Source organism: Impatiens glandulifera, chromosome 9 (assembly GCF_907164915.1).
Source record: "Impatiens glandulifera chromosome 9, dImpGla2.1, whole genome shotgun sequence".
NCBI lineage: Eukaryota > Viridiplantae > Streptophyta > Magnoliopsida > Ericales > Balsaminaceae > Impatiens > Impatiens glandulifera.
This window is the reverse complement of record NC_061870.1, coordinates 33,255,724-33,274,664: the sequence shown is the minus strand read 5'-3', so window position 1 is coordinate 33,274,664 and position 18,941 is coordinate 33,255,724. Positions and strand designations below refer to the sequence as shown.

Below are 18,941 nucleotides of genomic sequence, written 5' to 3'. Positions count from 1 at the left end.
GAGATAGATCATACTCGGTCACTGTAGAGATGAAACTACGCTGTAGTAGGGTAAATACCAGTATTGATAACTTTCAAGAAAAATGCAAGAAAATTATCAAATAATAAAAAACTGTAATAAAAAAATATTGTCCACCAATAAATAGTTTCTTGAACAACCAAATTAAGAAAATTCTCTTAAAAAAATTCAAACTAAAAAATAGTATTATTTAAAGAAAAAATAAGTTGGCTCAATCAAATTTTCTTGAGACCTTTTGTATTTTTTATAAAGTGAGATAGTATTGATATACAAGAGTCAGGACAAAAAAAAATATTTTAGAGATAGAACTTTGTTTGAAAGTTTAAATCACACTCGGTCATTGTGGAGATGAAACCACTGTAGTAGTGTAGTAAAGTGAATACCGGTATTAATAACATTAAAAAAAATGCAGAAAATTACTAAATAATAAAAGCTGTGATATAAAAAAAATATTGTCTCAAATAAATAATTTCTTGAACAACCAAATTAAGAAAATTCTTAATTTAAACAATTCAAACTAAAATAATAGTATTATTTAAAGAAAAAATAAGTTGGCTCAAATTCTCTTTAGACCTTTGTATTTTTAATAAAGTGAGATAATGTAGATATACAAGAGTCAAGATAAAAATAAAAATATTTTAGAGATAGAACTTTGTTAAAAAGTTTACATCACACTCGGTCATTTTAGAGATGAAACCACACTTTAGTAGAGTGATCACCATAACATTTAAGAAAAATGCAAAAAATTACCAAATAATAAAAACTGTGATATAAAAAAATAATATTGTCCACAAATAAATGATTTCTTGCACAACCAAATTAAAAAATTTCTCTTAAGCAAAAAATATATATATATATATATATATATATATATATATATATATATATATATATATATATATATATATATATATATATATATATATATATAAAGATTAGAGATAAAAAAAAATTAGGTACGAAATTAATATATATATATAGATTTTAGTTGAGAGAAATATTTAATATTGTTATTTAAAATATTTATTTATATATAACCACCTATTTAAAATAAATAGTCTTAACTTACCTAATATATATATAATTTTAAATTTTTATATATTATGATAAGTAAAAGAATTGTTGAGATCTTTGTATTTTTCATAAAGTTAGAAGGTGTAGATATACAAGAGTCAAGACAAAAAATATATATATATATATATATTTTAGAGATAGATCATACTCGGTCACTGTAGAGATGAAACTACGCTGTAGTAGGGTAAATACCAGTATTGATAACTTTCAAGAAAAATGCAAGAAAATTATCAAATAATAAAAAACTGTAATAAAAAAATATTGTCCACCAATAAATAGTTTCTTGAACAACCAAATTAAGAAAATTCTCTTAAAAAAATTCAAACTAAAAAATAGTATTATTTAAAGAAAAAATAAGTTGGCTCAATCAAATTTTCTTGAGACCTTTTGTATTTTTTATAAAGTGAGATAGTATTGATATACAAGAGTCAGGACAAAAAAAAATATTTTAGAGATAGAACTTTGTTTGAAAGTTTAAATCACACTCGGTCATTGTGGAGATGAAACCACTGTAGTAGTGTAGTAAAGTGAATACCGGTATTAATAACATTAAAAAAAATGCAGAAAATTACTAAATAATAAAAGCTGTGATATAAAAAAAATATTGTCTCAAATAAATAATTTCTTGAACAACCAAATTAAGAAAATTCTTAATTTAAACAATTCAAACTAAAATAATAGTATTATTTAAAGAAAAAATAAGTTGGCTCAAATTCTCTTTAGACCTTTGTATTTTTAATAAAGTGAGATAATGTAGATATACAAGAGTCAAGATAAAAATAAAAATATTTTAGAGATAGAACTTTGTTAAAAAGTTTACATCACACTCGGTCATTTTAGAGATGAAACCACACTTTAGTAGAGTGATCACCATAACATTTAAGAAAAATGCAAAAAATTACCAAATAATAAAAACTGTGATATAAAAAAATAATATTGTCCACAAATAAATGATTTCTTGCACAACCAAATTAAAAAATTTCTCTTAAGCAAAAAATATATATATATATATATATATATATATATATATATATATATATATATATATATATATATATATATATATATATATATATATATATATATATATATAAAGATTAGAGATAAAAAAAAAATTAGGTACGAAATTAATATATATATATAGATTTTAGTTGAGAGAAATATTTAATATTGTTATTTAAAATATTTATTTATATATAACCACCTATTTAAAATAAATAGTCTTAACTTACCTAATATATATATAATTTTAAATTTTTATATATTATGATAAGTAGAAAGTGAAAAAAAAAAATAATTAAAAAAAAGAGTAATATTAGGAAATAATTAGAAAGATAAATTATGAAATAAAAAAATTCTTGAATATAAAATAATGAATTGAGATAGAAATCATAATGAATTTGTGTATAAACCTTCATATTCATCTATTAAACATTATTATATATTGTTATTATATGTATATAAATAAATATGTTATGTAATATTATATATTTTAATATAAAAAATATTTTATATTATTAGTTTGAAAAAATATAAATATCTATATAGCAAGAGTAAGAAAAAAAATACTTAATAATTAGATTAAGAAAGATAGCCAAATATATATAAAAAATTAATTTAAAAAGTAGAATAATTTATTGAATTAAATAAGAGAGAGAAATTATGAATTGAGATAAAAATAATTTGTGTATAAACCTTCATATTCATCTATTAAACATTATTATATATATTGTTATTATATATATAAAAATAAATATGTTATGTAATATTATATATCTGTATGTAAAAAATATAAATAAAAAAATATTTTATATTATTAGTGTGAAAAAATATAAAAATTTATATAGTAAGTAAAAAAAAATACTTAATAATTAGATTAAGAAAGAGAAATATATATATTATGAAAGATATTTATTCTCATACTTAAAATGCAGTAAACATCTTAGTAATTTATCCCAACCCAAAAACTCAAACTCAAAAGAATATTCATTTTTATAATAAATTTTAATTTTTTCAATATTATCTATATATTTATCTAAAATTGCAAATTGAACCCATAACTTTACACCAACTTATTAATTCTTTTAAAATTCACATCATAAAATAAATTAAACATTATTACATAAACACAAATTACTTCTCACAAAAAAAAATACAACAAAACAAATCTTATTAAAATTATCATGAATTAAACATATAAATAAATTATATAAATAAATTAAAATATAAATAAATAAAATATGTAAACAAATTAAAATATAAATAAATTATATAAATTAATTAAAAACAAACTAAAATGACTGAAATGAAAGTTTTGAAAACCTTTTGAATATGTGAACAGTGTCCCTGCATATTTGGGTTTGGAGGAGAAAGATTTTGTAGGAAAACTTAAAATGCAGTTGAGTAACCTATAATGGAGTTGTTTGCTGGTGGGTTGGAGATGATCTTATATTATGAAAGAGAAAATAAGTAAGATAAATAAATTAGGAAAGAGAAATTACCTGAATTTTGTGAATGATTGTAGAGTTAGAAGCTACAAAAGGAGACCGATGATGTTTTTTTGCAGCTGCTTGAATTGATCAAATTCCTGGAAAAAAAAATACAAATCAGTGAAAACGGATTATTGAAACATAACATAATTCAAATTCAATTATTGAAAGCATGATATTGATAGAGAAATTGGGAAGATTATGAATAGAGATAGCACACGACAAAAGGAGATCGACGAAATAAAATGTTATGTATATGAACATATCACTCTTCCATCTAAGATTATTTATAGGAATAAAATATTTTGATGGAGTAATATATTGGTTTAGTTGTAGTTATATACGTTGATATAATCAATATTTATTGCTAGTTAATATAATCAATATTTATTGCTAAATTTAATTAATAAATAATTATAATATGATAACTGAAATTTTTTATTTTTACATATTTTCATTAATTATAATATGATAACTGTAATTTTTATTTGTACATATTTTCATTAATTATAATATAATAATTAATTTTTTTTTACATATTTTCATATTTAATATTTAATGAATATAATATAATATAATAATTTAAACTCTTATTATTTTTGTAATTTTTTATAATTAATCAATGCTAAATTTAATTAATAATATATATATATATATATATATATATATATATATATATATATAAAAAAGAGTAACGGACATAGATAATTATGAAACTTAGTTAATAGAATTGATGAAAAATATATATTTTATATTATTAGTGTGAAAATATATATATGGTAAAGAAAATAAAAAAATTAATTAATAAATATAAATGAAGAGAGAGAAATATATATATCTAACACATCAAAATATTTATGATGATGTAAATCATTTTGGAAAGAGCGTGATTTACACCTCCTACCTTTCAAAATTAAGCGTTATTAGATATATATAGATTTGAATTACTAGCTAATTAGCCTTTTAATTTTAAATTTTCAATACAAGGTAAAATTTAAATTATGGAATAGTTTCAACTTACTTGTTATTTATTTATTACAGCTCATTTGTTAACAGATTATTTATTTGCATTCTTCTAGTAGAAAGAATGTGTTTGATACTCTAACCAAACTTATTTAGGGTTTTTTTTCCTTATTTGTCAAAAGTTGGCGAGACAAGTTTGATTCAGCTTATTAACAATTAATTTAAATTATTATACCAACTTATTTCAAAACTAGTGAAAAATAAACTTAATCAAACTAGCACTACAAAATTGAGCTCAAACTTAACAACTGAATTAATTATATATGTGGGTGTGTTTTTACACATGAGAATAATTCTCAACTGTTTTTATACATTAAAATATAAAGTGTTAGGACGTTATCTTGACCAAAAAAAAACAATAAAATTTTCATTAAAAAGTATTATTTTAAATATTTTTTTTTTATTATTATTGAACATCATATTTTCCATTCATCATCGTGAAAGAAGTGATATCCTGCAATCATTAGAGGTCCTTTGATATATAGGTTCTTTTGAGGTTTTATTTTTTTATTTGTTTTTTCTATAAGAAAACATTATATCATCTCAATAACTATCATTTTAATCCTTAAATCACTTAATTTATTAATTAAATTTACGGTAAAAAAACACTTTTTTATTTTTATATTTATATTTGAATCTGAATAAAGAAAAATAAATAATTTTTTTAATTTGCTCAGAACAATATATATATATATATATATAATGATGCTTAATTTTTAAAGTGTTCGGATTACCGGGTCGAGAGCTGTGGTTAATTTGAATATATGTGAAAATAAATGGATACTTGGGTCGGATTGTGGGTTGACCCGCCCATAAAAATTTTACCGTAATATTTTTTTACGGTATTTTATATTATTACTCGTGCAAATGCACGGGATACATGATAGTGTTAATTAGTTTTCATGCGTAGCCAATAAATTGAGACTAATTTTGTTATATGTGCCATTTAAGATATTTATTAATTAAGGTAGACAAATATGAATGCTACTTTGGTAAGGAGTGCATGGATTCAGCAATTGAAAGCAAAGTGGATTGTGTATGCTTTTGCAAAATTGGATATTAGAAATGTTGATTATCAATGATAACTATGAATTTCTTGAATACATTTTAATGTCAATGTCAATCGTGAAGCCATGAATTTTTTTTAGCAATTTGTGAAAAATGCCAAAGATCTCTTTTTCAATAATTTTACTTTGTATGATTAGAGTAACAAATGATAAATTTTGGAGTCTTAATAGAGTTTTAATATTTAGATTTGTTATGAGGTTGAAGGTTAATATTTGACAAATTTGAGATAATTTCTATTGGAAGAGAAAACGTTATAGTCTAAATGACCCAATCAATTATTGTCAATGATGTAGAACAAGTATTTGGTAGGGTAACACAATTCTATAAATAACTTCTCTTACCTACATTTTGTAATTGAAATAAAGAATTATTAGATGTTTGTACGTATTTTTTAGTTCATTCCGAAAATTCAAATAAACATGAGGCAGATAGAGTATGAATATATAAACTATGTTTTAAATGAAATAAAATGATTTTTGTTCATAAAGTTTTCAAACATTCATCTTCATTTAAATTCATATATAAAAGCAAAAATAAGAATGTTTTCAAATAAAAAAAAATATATAATGTGACCAAATTAAAAAAAAAAGTACAGCAAATTTAAATAACAGTAACACATGATCTTTAAAAAAAAATAGCTAAGGCTAAGGAAATTATTTGGAAACTTAATTTTTTTTTTATTGGTCAAAATCACAAAATAACATGTTTGGCAAAAAAAAAAAAGGAATTATTAAAATTTATTTTTAACTTGATCTAAAATTTATATAAAAAATACTTTTCTCATCTAAAATTTACCTTAAAAAAAATTCATTTAACTTCAATCACACTTTTCATATTAAATATAAATAAAATTACTTACATATTTTTTACTTGACAATTTTTAAAAATGATTAAGACAATTATTATTACAAAATATTAATTTTTAAATAACTCTACCAAATATTTATTTATTTTTTGCTAACAAATAACCACAATTTTTAACACTTTCAATTTAATGTGGTGCTACCAATAATAATCAACTTTAATATTTTATGAGAATATATTTTTAGTTCAATCTCTAATATATGCATAAATGTTTTTATATTAAATTGTTATTTAATATGTGACAATTAATTAATATATACATAATTTTGTTTATATTAAATTATTAATTAATATATACATATGATTATTAATGGTTTAGTTTTAATTATTGAATTAAATTAATTTAAAATAAAAAAAAAATAATCGAAAATCAAACAAGCTCTTAAGGTTGGTTAGAGAGAGAGAGAGAGAAATGCAATATTACTTACTGTTAGGGTAATGATAGAATTAAGTACCTTCCACTTAAGGTAATAATCCAACCTTAAACACCTTTTCAGTAAAACTCTATTTTCTATATCTAGTAACTCCGCTGTCGTCGTCATTTCACGCGCCCACTTACCGGCTACACCCGGTCTCTCCAACCGTATCCTATGTTCGTCTCTTGTTCAATTCGTACCAATCATCAACCGCCACGTATAATTTCTCTTATTTTATTTTTTTATTAAATAATTAAAAAGAAAAGAGAAATTTCAGTTTGTTGATAAACGTTATGGACGTGACTAAACACGTGCTTTGAGAAGTGAGTAATATTTATAATTAAAAGATCCAGGAAAAGGAAGGATAGAAAATATTTTTATTTTATTTTATTTATGGTAGTTGACTAGTCAAATCCATCACATTTAATACTTTTAGATATTCAATTAAAGTTAATTAATGAATGAAATATAAAGTAGGTAGCAGTTCATCTATCAAATGATTAAGGAGCCCAAATTAAGTTAATAATGAACACCACATTTAATTTGTTATAATCTTATTGACTTTAAACAAATTTAATAATTTGAACACCTTTATTTGATTTTACAATGTTATTTTTATTTTATTTTGATACTTTTGTCATCATTTAATTTGAGACATTCAACTATGATAGGTTAAATAGCTTCATTTTGTTATAGCACAATGTCACCAGTTCTGAGTAGTTTAGAATTTTGAATACAAATTGGTGATCAAGATTCAATTAAAAATAAATTTATCAACTGTGATCTGTCACAATCAACAATTATTATTATTTACTTTTTTACTTGAAATTTATTATTATTATTTTTTTAATTTAAGGCCCTATCTTTACCTAACTATTATTATTAATTTAGTGATAATTTTTACTTTTAGTCAAAGTTGAGTAAGAACTGAAAGCTCAAAAACAACTAATATACAAGACAACTTTACAAAGTAATTTAAAAAAAAAATATATATATATATATATATATATATATATATATATATATATATATATATATATATATATATATATATATATATAATGAGAATCTCATTGGTTTCTACTTTCTAGTAGTGCAAGCGGCGGCTAATGCAATTACAATTATATATGAATTAAAAATTTACCATAAAAATAATAATGATACAGATAAAGTATTAATTAATGTTACCTAAAAAGATATGAAGAATTTAAGATACAGATTATTTTATAGAATAGAATAGTTGTGAGCATTGAGAAATAAAACACTACCTATAATATATGCATTTAATTTTAATCCCACCATTTAATTTAAGCTTATTTTAAAAATGATTGAAATTAAGAAGAGTGGAAGATAATCGTCCACGTTTCCCAATATCCCACAAAAACCTCGTACGCACATGCCGACACTTTCCTCCCAGCCATATTTCTCTCTTCCTTTCCTTTTCTTTTCTGTCATCCTCTACCTGTACTAATACTAATATTACTAGATACTACACTCAAATTAAATTTACTTTTTTTTTTAATTCATAAATAGGAGCCAAATTAAGCTAATTGAGATCTCATTTCAACAAAAGGGTTGATAAATAAATTTAAGATATGATCAAGTTTAAATAATAATCATTTGATAAAAGCTTGTGAATGCATGCATGCTTTTAGAGGTGCTGTCTCTTTGATAATAAAATATGGTCAGAATTCTTTACACAAAAATCACACTAGACAAGTACCATCAACAACAGTGTAGCTGGTCTCTCCCAAAGCCAAAATAATTACTAATTTACTAGTAGTTACTAGTAGCACAAATAGAATTGTGTAAAATATTAAATAATCCGCACCCACCAATTTACATATGATCAATCAATCACTTTCACTTACAGACCCTGACTGTGTTGGGCACTCTCAGTCAGTCAGTCAGTCTCGGCCCATTAGGCCATAATTAAGAAAAGAAATAACAAAGGCCCATATATGCATTCAGACAAATATAATATTATTACAAAAGGGTATTTCAGTCTATGCACTAATGGCTATGATAGGATTTTATGGATGGACCACCACACTGTCTGGTCAATAATAAACAGAGAGGGGGATGATGATGATGATGATGATGATAATGGATATTTTCTGGATTTTTTTTTTATATTATTTGTCCACAGGTAGTATAATGATCAAAATTTAACACCTGGTTTGACATTTTCTGTGAACAAAGTACAACTGTGAGCATCCATAATCATCATGGGGAAGTTGAAAATCTAGGAAAGCCCAAAACTGTGAGCACTCATAATCATTCATGGTTATGATCTCACTGAGTGTGTGTGTTGATGGCAATTTGCTGAATATGGACACAGGTTACAAGGTGGTCACTTAAGAAATATATTTAATCACAAGAGGTTATAAAACTGTTGAAATAAACATCTTCAAGGAGTAAATTAACAAATGCAATACCAAAATGCTCATTATTTTAGTCAACAATTAATGTCCTAGTGCACTTGCTTAATTAATTAACACAGAGATTCAGATCATATGTGTGTGTGTGTGTGTGGGTGGGTGTGAGAGATAGAGCTTATCCTATGCAAAGAAAATCTATAATAAGCCAGCCAGTGGTTGCTGCTCTCAGCAGCCTTTACTAGAGAATAGAATCACATCAGAAGGTTGTGGAACCAATAATAGGAATAACTAGGAAAGGCCAGCAGAACTACAATAAAAATACTTTTCTTTTCATTTCTTTTTTTTGTTAGATATCTTTGTGTGAATTTATATAAGATCAGAACATAGCTTGACACACGTTTAGAAAACTTATTGATAGTTTCTCATCTCAATCTCGGTCTGGATCAAGAGAGTGTTTTCAAATGAGCCCCCATCATATCTTTTGTTGTTAACGAACAACATTGTTAAATAAAAAGTACTGGTACATTTGGAATTGTAAAGTACAAGTGTTACCTTACTTTTTAGAAGTCAAGCTGTTGTTAGAACTTCACAGATCCGAAGAGAACATAATTTCTGTAGGTCTTTGTTGATATCCTGCATAAGAAATAAGAGAAGCTAATAAGCATGAAAGAATTAGAAGCACTGTGTTTCATCATCTACAACTCAGTGCATATCAATATAGAGAGATTTAGGAACTTAAAAGTCCCAAAGCCACCAGCTATTATTTCTCAATATTCATTCTACTTTAAGAAAAATACCTAATTTTTCAATCAATATAAAAGAATAAGATCATTTTAATGGTTTTCTTATTTATATTCAACTGCATCTTTATAGCAGGGTTTCAATTGAGCCTTTATTGGTTCATAGCTTTCGGTGGGCATTATTATTCCAATGAGTGGTTGGTTTCACTTTGGTGTTTGGGTTGAGCTGATGCACACAATTATTTTGGTTTACATATTCTTCTTTTGTACTTTTGTTATCTCCATCTGTTATATGCTACATTGGACCAATGTACAAAAGGAGCCTTATTCTCTTGCTACTAACAAAAGAAACACATACAAACTGAATATTATTAAACTTCAGTACTCGATTAGTGAATAAGCTGAATAAAACTAGTTGACCGCCTATGCAAGTCGCATCATAGCTTGGGGGTAAATAAACTGCCAATTGAAAAGTAAGAAAAAACTTAAGATGCATGAAATGACAGTTTAGAAACTCAACGACAGTACAAAATCAACTACAAATTAAATGTAACATTACGTACTCATTGAGGAAGACAGGAAGCAACAAACAATTGTTATGAATAGGTCACAAGGGGCAGCAAGGGAGGTGAAATCCAGGCTTACATCCAAGAGAACAATTTGCGGGTACCAAAGTAGAGGCACATAAACATATTATTTCTAACGTTCCAGCATATAAAGCACTAACACTTACCAGTTTTTTGAAGCTGAGGCATTGCAACTTGAACGGTGCTACTGTATTCACGCTGCTCTCATATTGATTCTTCATTTTTAAAATTGATGATGTCAGTATGCTCTGCATTTAGTCATCATTCATAAGATTTGTGGCATTTACTAAATTTGGATACTGTACATGCTCTTTAATGGTGACAAGTAAATGGTCACTTCAAATTACTAGTATTTGGGAGAATAATCTGCAAGGGTAAAATTCTTTATTATTCTCAATGATCTCGTATAATACACTAATTCAGCCAATAACTCATGCCACTCAAGTTCGTGTTATCCGAAAAACAGGAGCTTGTACATGATGAGAATTTTTTGATCTTATTGGCATTTAAAATTCTTATGCTGTTTTCTTATTTATTGTTTTGTTTTTACCTTCCCTTTTATAACGTTTGGATGCATCTTGCACTCTTTCTAATAAAAGTTGACCTTTTTAAAAAAAAAAAACATGCCACTCAAGTTTGTGTTATTGAAGGATAATGTGTTGGAAATGATGATTCTAATTCATTTTTGTTAGCAAATAAATCATTTATCTATTGATTAACTGCCAAGTAATTGAATAAAGTAATACCTAATTTAATCAAGTAAATTATTTGAGTAAGTGATACCTAATTTAACAAATTGAGTAGCTAACCTTCATTATGTATAGAATTTATTTGCAATCCTGACATCTCCATGCCCACATCACTTAGCAATGAAATTCCAGAGGAAGTTATACAGAAAGGGAACATCATCGGTGGAGATATTGGTGATTTTGTCACCTTCATGAATCTCTTACCTGCCAAAGAGAAAAGTTGTAACTTTTTCTTACTTCTTGCAACAGAAATATCGTAGAAGACTAAATTCGTTTTTGGATCATGATAATCTACATGTGAATGTAAATTACAACAACAACGAAAAAACAAAAGTAATGGTTAAACTAGCCAGCAGAAAAATATATTAACAATCACAGCTGATCCCTTTTCTGGATCTCTTTTCTGCGAGGGTCTCTTCACTTTGTGGAACACCTTTTTCCTCCTATATGAGAGACTATGAACAACATAAAAGTTTTACTTCTTGATGTCAATCTTATGCATATCAAACATCATACTTTCATATACCAAGCTTGGTTGGGTGCTAACCTAGTATATCCTTGTAAGGTTTTCTCAACTCCCTTATATGAAGGTGATATAATTATCCGATTCTCTCTTACATTCCTTGTTTCACATTTTTTTTGTCAGATAATCATGGTTTTGATATTAAAAGTTAATGGCCCTAGATTTATTTTGTTCTCATACTGAACCAAAACGTATATTTAACTTGTACCTCTCTGTGTATCTATAATAAACCAAATATTTTATGGTATTCTAGTTAACACACAATCACATTTTCTCTTTTTTATGTTATAACTCACAATTGTACTTCCCATGATCCCATCAAACAAGTCATGTGTTTAATTTATAATTTTTAGTCTTGATTCTCGTGTTTCTTTCAAAATTTGGCTTTTTAATATCCAGTATTATAGAAGACATTTACTGGATAGCCTGCCATATTAAAAGAAAACAGGACATTGCATACTCTACTAGTTCATATATGCAGAACTGTAATATTTTTGCTGAACATAGATAGCTGGTTTACGAATTCAGAATGCCAAGAGGAAATACTTCACAATTTTTTAAATTAAGATTTTTCTTAGCCTGTACTTGATAACAAAGTTTATCACTTAATCTAAATAATTAAGTACTTATTTGTCTTAAGTTAATTAGATAATTGTTATTTAAAATCACTTAATTTTTTAGAATCCGTTCCAATTATTCTAAAAATCTAGCTTAATTTTAACCCTGTAATCTACTAAGAGTGTTCTTTGAAAATTAATCAAATTACATCATTATAGTTTAGACAACTTTCCCAATATTAGTTTAATTTTTATCAAATCAACTTAAATACCAAGTAATTAAATTATTTTTATTTGGTTTATTTAACATTTATTTTTGAGAGATTTAACTCGTTGACTTACAATCCAATGTTTAATATTGAACACCTAATTTTCAGTTTTTATAAAACGCACCCATATGTAATGACCTAGGCAGGCAAAACTAATTAGTGCAAAAAAGTCTATTGAGTAGCCATCATTCCTCCCTAAAGAATGTATTCCTCGTAAACTCAATACTAAAAAAATCCAACTCCATGATATTTAAACTGAAATTCTAACAGAAGACACAAAATCTTTTTGGATCAAAATATTGTTGCGTGAGTAATCGGTACTCCTACTGGAGAATACTGAATGATTAAACCATTAAGTTGGCAGTGTGATGTCATTTTAAGTACCAATTGATTTACCTGATTTGGCTTCAAGTACAATACGAATAGTTACGGAATGAGCCCAATTAATTCCCAAAGCAGCGGTAAGATGTGAATCATACATCACAGGTTCATGTAATCCTTTATTTTGCACTGCATTGGAGAACTAATTGCGTCAATAATCAGGAAGAGAAGCTGTGGAATGATTCTTTTTACAATAATCTGAATACCTTGGAAGGAATAGAGGGAAGCTTCGCTGAGGCTTTGAGATCTTACTTGGTTGGTAACAATAACAGGAATGCGTGAAAACTCTGCTAGTGACCTAAAGATATCAAGAAAAATATATCATTTGAGGTATAATAGATAAATCACACAGGATCTCAGTAATGCAAAAAGAAAGAAAAAGATGTCTCACTTAATAAATGAAGTATGCCAACTCAATGGATGTAGTTGTCTGGGCCCTTGCTCCAGTTCCCTATTAATGTAAATTGTGAATAATCATTTCAATGTGATTGATGATATATGAAATGTGAAATGTCTAGTCCATCCATATGCATAAAAATGAACAAAGATTGAGATGAGTTATGCGTGACATTGATGACTGCACGCAGATAATAAGCTGATGCTTATTTCAACATCATAATTACACACATATCCCGATTTCAATGATGGGATAACAGTATCACAAAATAGGAAGAAATGATCCACTAACATAGGAATTTAATTACATGCACATAAGGTAGTTAAAAAATGTGGCCCTGCAAGTGATACAGCAGTCACAAAGCATTCTTCCAACAGCAGGGAGAGGGTTCTGATGTTTCTGTTAACCTACACGCCATCTTGATGTGCATCCAAGATGGATTTGATCTTCCAATGTGCCACTAGTTGTAATGTGCTATCTGTTGCAAACAATTTGCAGTTTCCTACATTAAAGATTTAGAAGAATGTTGTTTGTTTATAAGTGATGAGGATATTTCTATGGTCACATATCTTTCATGAATGGCCTTTAGTGGTCCAATTGTTTTGAGAAATTTGCCCATAGTCTCTATTCTCATATCAGGCCTGCTACACTTGTTAGAAATTATATTAAAGTGTTCGAATATAGATATTATATTGTGTTATGGGAGCCACCAGGATTAGGATATTATTACCTTATCTTTTTATTTTGGATTTAGGATATTATTACCTTATGTTACAATTATGATATCTATATAATACAAATTCTATTTAGTTCTCTACATGGTATCATACCTTCGGGTTATAACTTAAAGAATTTCTTCCCCACGACGTAGCAGTCAGCAAAGGGTTGCAACTTGCAATGGTGTAGTTAGATTGTTTCTAGTCATGTTGTTTTTCACTTACTTTTTCTTTAGTTGATTATCAATTTTAGTTTACATTATAGAGAATTGTCGGCATTATCAAAGAGAGGCAAAACGGGTTGTAGAGGAAGTTGTAAGAAACAAAGTGAGCTAAGGAAAGATAAGTCAACTAAGACGAGGCAAGATGGAGATGAAACCATTAAGATTGAGAAATACAGTAGGAGGTTACCACTAAGCATTACCCATGCAAACAGTTAGCCATCCTATAGCAGGTTCTGCTAGGGAAATTAGTTTCTGTAATTTAATCCCTAGTTCTTTGGGCTCTCCAATTGTTTTCAATAAAAATACATTTCAAAAACAACAATGACAGTAGTTATAGTAAGAACCATAATAATTGAGTCCATACAGACCCTCTGGCTCAGAGCTAGAGTCCATTCTCCATGAACAATACGCAGGTTACAAGATGACATGACTAAGTTATTAATTCGAAGTGTGCTGGTGCTTGTGTTTACATGGCTGACAACTATCAAGAACACATATATCAATATGAATATCAAATACTGCTAAAAATAAATAAAAACTTGCCCTGAAAGGAGAGCTGTTATACTATCAATGACCAGTAGCTTCACTTTGTGTTGGAGGACTGACAATTTAATTTCTTGCAAGCTGAACAAAAGAACAAATGTAGATTAGTTGGAGAGAAGTAATATTTCCACTTACATTAAGAAAGAAGATATTATCAGTTGCTGCTTTCTTGGAACTTCATGCTTCCTTTACTAGTAAGGCTAGAGATGTGCAATTAACATGCAGAAATCCATTCTTGGAATTTCGTGCCTGCTTTACTATTTAGACTAGAGATGCATTTCAGCATGTGCAACTTTATGTAAACAACAAGTGTACTAAAGACGGACACAAATATGCAAATGAAACTCACACTCACACATATATATATATACTAAAATGGCAACAAGAGGTGGATATTCTCACCCTAAGGTCCTGAGTTCGAGCCTGTCAGGCGGGCGGCAAGTTCTGCGCCTAGTTAAATGGTTAAGTGTGTTTGCGGGCTACATGATTAATCCGTTGTCCCACTTTTTTTATATATAGTAAAAGTCAGATTTAAAAGTCAAACTCCTTTACACTACACCAAATATGTTATCCAATGATATGAGTTAAAAAGAAACCAGTACTTTAGAAATGTACCAAAGGAAGTATATCAAGAAACACGTCCATACCTCATATTAAGACCATAAAACTAAATATAGGAATAAACATTAGGGCCTTCAAGGATTTCATTATACACTTGTTTAGTATTGTGTTCACTAATATTTCTTGCAGTATTGTGTTCACAAATACTTCTTGCAGTATTAGGGTCATACAAACCCTTCGACATGATTTTCTTAATAGACTTTGTTGAATAGATCATTAGTCTGTTTTTTATTTTTCTCAGCATTAGTCTGTTCATGACCAATTATACATCCCCTTTCTCCTGGTGCATGGAAGAGTGGTGATTTCATAAGAGGATTGCAGTAAAGTTCTATCTCATTCATCAAAATATCTTTGATTGAGATTAATATGACATTCCATGTATGGGTAGTAAGAACTTGGGAGCTTTTGATGTAACATGAAACTTGTGCATTTAGATTAGCTTAAATGTACTATAACCATAATTGAGCAGCGCAATTCACAGTAATATTAGCAATTGTATCATGGAAATTGTTCTATTTTCTTGATGCAAATATTGAGTGAGGATGACTGCATTAGAGTATATATCTCGCTCTTATTTCTTCTTCATAGTATTTATTATTTCTATGGGAAATCCAAACTCTCCTATATTATTACACTGTGTGTACTTACTTACAAATGTCTAGATTATCATTAAAATGTATGATCAAAATATCATTTTGTTTGTCTCAATACAAATAGTAAATGTTTAAATAGCTTATTCATGTCATAAATGGGTGAAACATGAATAAAGAGAATTGCGCTAGAGTTGATGATTTTGACACAGTTACTTATTTCCTAATGTGTTAGAGACTTAGAGTCAACAGCTTTAGCAAAAGATGGAGATTTAAAGAACATAAGCATGCTTAATACAACATAATTAAGAACTCTAGGATTAAGTAGTGAGTAATTTTTGCTAAAATATTAGTATCTGAAATATTTTACCCAGAAATGCTCCATACTATTGTCAAACTAAAACATGCTTCCAATTCAAAAACAAAAACTAGAACATGTTTCCAATCAATCTTTCCTGCTCCACATGACAAATACATATTGCCATTAATTGGAAACTAAGTCCAGGTTATTGCAACTAGATCATTGTCCCTCCACATCTACTCGTATGCTAAATTTGTGAATTCAGAATGCTGACCTCTCAGTAAAATCGTTGAGTGATGTTGGCCGCAAGACTACTATCCTACCAGCCATCTGTAGATTAAGTGAAGGTCCCTTTAGAACATGGGTGAAAGTCAAAGACAATATAATGGGGGAAGATGAGGTATACCTCTCGTGCCATTCCTTCCATGTGAAACACGTCAGGGAAACTGTTAAGTCCAATTTCTATTATCCTGAGAAAGGAAAATCTGCATTAATATTCTTTATTTGGCCCCACTTTAATAATATATATATATATATATATATATACACACACACATATAATTAAGTGTACAAGGCATGTGGTGATGGCTTAATTACCTTCTTGAACTAAATTTGGATTCCACATCTACATAAATTACATGTCCATCTAGTCCCCCATAACTAAGAGGCAGAGAAGCCAGCAACGACATCTTCATGCAAAACTACAGCTTCCATAATACAAGAGAATGAAAGATCATTAAAAACAGGGGAAATAGTTCTCTGTTAAAAACAGTTGCCTTAGTCAGGCATACAAGGATAATTTCCATGTTTACTAGGTGGAAGATTTCAGTGTTGATCTGACAAAAAGTATCAGAAAGAAATCTCTTTCATATCAGGCAATAATTTCTTCTCAAAGCACAAGCAAGAGAATAGATTGTAGGTTCCTAAGCCCAGGGTCTTAAGATGCAAGAAGCATATCATAGCAGGAAAGTTACAACAAGCAGAATAAATGAGCACTCTTGTATCAACTTGATACTGAAACACTACACAAGTTCCACCTCCTTCATCATGATTAACAATATATATAGGCCATGGTGTCTATAAACCGAGTATTTCTATACCTCAAAGAAAGATAGAAGCTAACAAGCTCTACCTTCAAGGAATTGCAAAAAAAAAGTGGTCAATTTACACTTCACCCTAGATGATAAATCGGCCAAATTTTATATGGTATCTTGATATACAAGGTGTTTGACAACGTATTGGATTCATCATACTTTACATTCCTATACATATACATATGAATCATATTATTATTCCATCACTAGATTCACTACCATTTTGCTAATGAACAACTTAATAACTTGAAGTCCCAAGCTAGTTAGCCATGTTCAATGGAGCATACAAATTGTGTTATCATCAGAATTCAGAAGAAACACCCAATAAGGCTAGGGCTGAAGGTTTAGTTGGTACACTGATATAACAAGCAGTAAGTAGTATCCACACCTGAGTTTTTCCAATTCCTGCAGGGCCGACCAACTCTGTCAGCACCCCAAACGGAAGTCCACCAGATAAAACAACATCTAAACCTTTTAGACGAGTTGGAAGATGACCAGAAAAACATTCATTTTGGACACGCTCTAAAAGTGAAAATGCCTGCCGATATGTATAAAAAAGAAATAAATACGGAGATGAATATCAAAATCAATTCAAATACAACAGATAGTAAACTAACAGTATGAAAAGGTGGACACGCAATCTCACTGATATGTGCTACAGCAGAGGTAACTTGTGCTAAATCCATATCTAATATCTCCATTAACTCGTACTCAGTCCTGGACAAAACATCCTGCTGGAAACAAGCAATTTAAGCGTAAAAACTAAGCAATGTGTAAGTTCCACCGATCAGCATAAGAGCAATAACAAAATCAAGGGAAACGAACTTGAGAAAAGGAAACGAGATCGAGTTACCTTGGCGGTGAATAAGTTACGAGCTGCGAAAACGTTAGCTATCGATTTGGGCAAATTCATCTCACTGATACGTTTGTTCGCCATTTTTCTCTCTTAAGTGCGAACTGTGAACGAACAATCTCAAACCAGCTGCCTTTCTCTCCCCTCCCGCCAATTGAAAACCCTCCAATAGACCTTTCTCGTTGGTTTTTTTTTTTTATTTCCACCCAAAAAAATAAATAAAATTATTGTTACTTAAATTTGGTAGGATATCATCCATAAAAATTATAATATAACGAGAATAATAAGATCTTTCATCTTAATTTAACTTTTATATCATACATAATAAATTAAATAAAAGACTATTGTCTAGGTCCATAATTTGATTAATTTGTAGAGCTAATAAGTCTTTTATATGTATCTTTATCAAATTAATATTGACTTTCTAATTTAAATATCTTACTTAGACAATCTCCAATGGAAC

General features: G+C 27.9%; 1 protein-coding gene across 3 annotated transcripts; it reads right to left on the bottom strand.

The window, feature by feature from the left end:
• Nucleotides 1–8,398: 8,398 nt before the first annotated feature.
• LOC124915376 (DNA repair protein RAD51 homolog 2) lies at nt 8,399–18,619 on the bottom strand. Of its 3 annotated transcripts, XR_007096854.1 has the most exons (14): nt 18,479–18,619; nt 18,243–18,356; nt 18,014–18,163; nt 17,129–17,232; nt 16,938–17,001; nt 16,806–16,861; nt 15,020–15,100; nt 13,531–13,590; nt 13,346–13,437; nt 13,155–13,268; nt 11,470–11,613; nt 10,807–10,908; nt 9,891–9,966; nt 8,399–8,414 (listed from the first exon to the last, which is right to left on the bottom strand). XR_007096854.1 is itself a non-coding variant. In XM_047456082.1 (12 exons), exons 1-12 carry the CDS (start codon nt 18,560–18,562, stop codon nt 11,007–11,009), a joined length of 1,083 nt encoding a protein of 360 aa, XP_047312038.1. In that variant the 5' UTR covers nt 18,563–18,619; the 3' UTR covers nt 10,900–11,006. The 3 variants fall into 3 exon arrangements, 1 of the variants encoding a protein (XP_047312038.1); XR_007096853.1 differs by lacking the exon at nt 8,399–8,414 and having other exon boundaries at nt 9,642–9,966; XM_047456082.1 differs by lacking the exons at nt 8,399–8,414; nt 9,891–9,966 and having other exon boundaries at nt 10,900–11,026.
• Nucleotides 18,620–18,941: the final 322 nt, after the last annotated feature.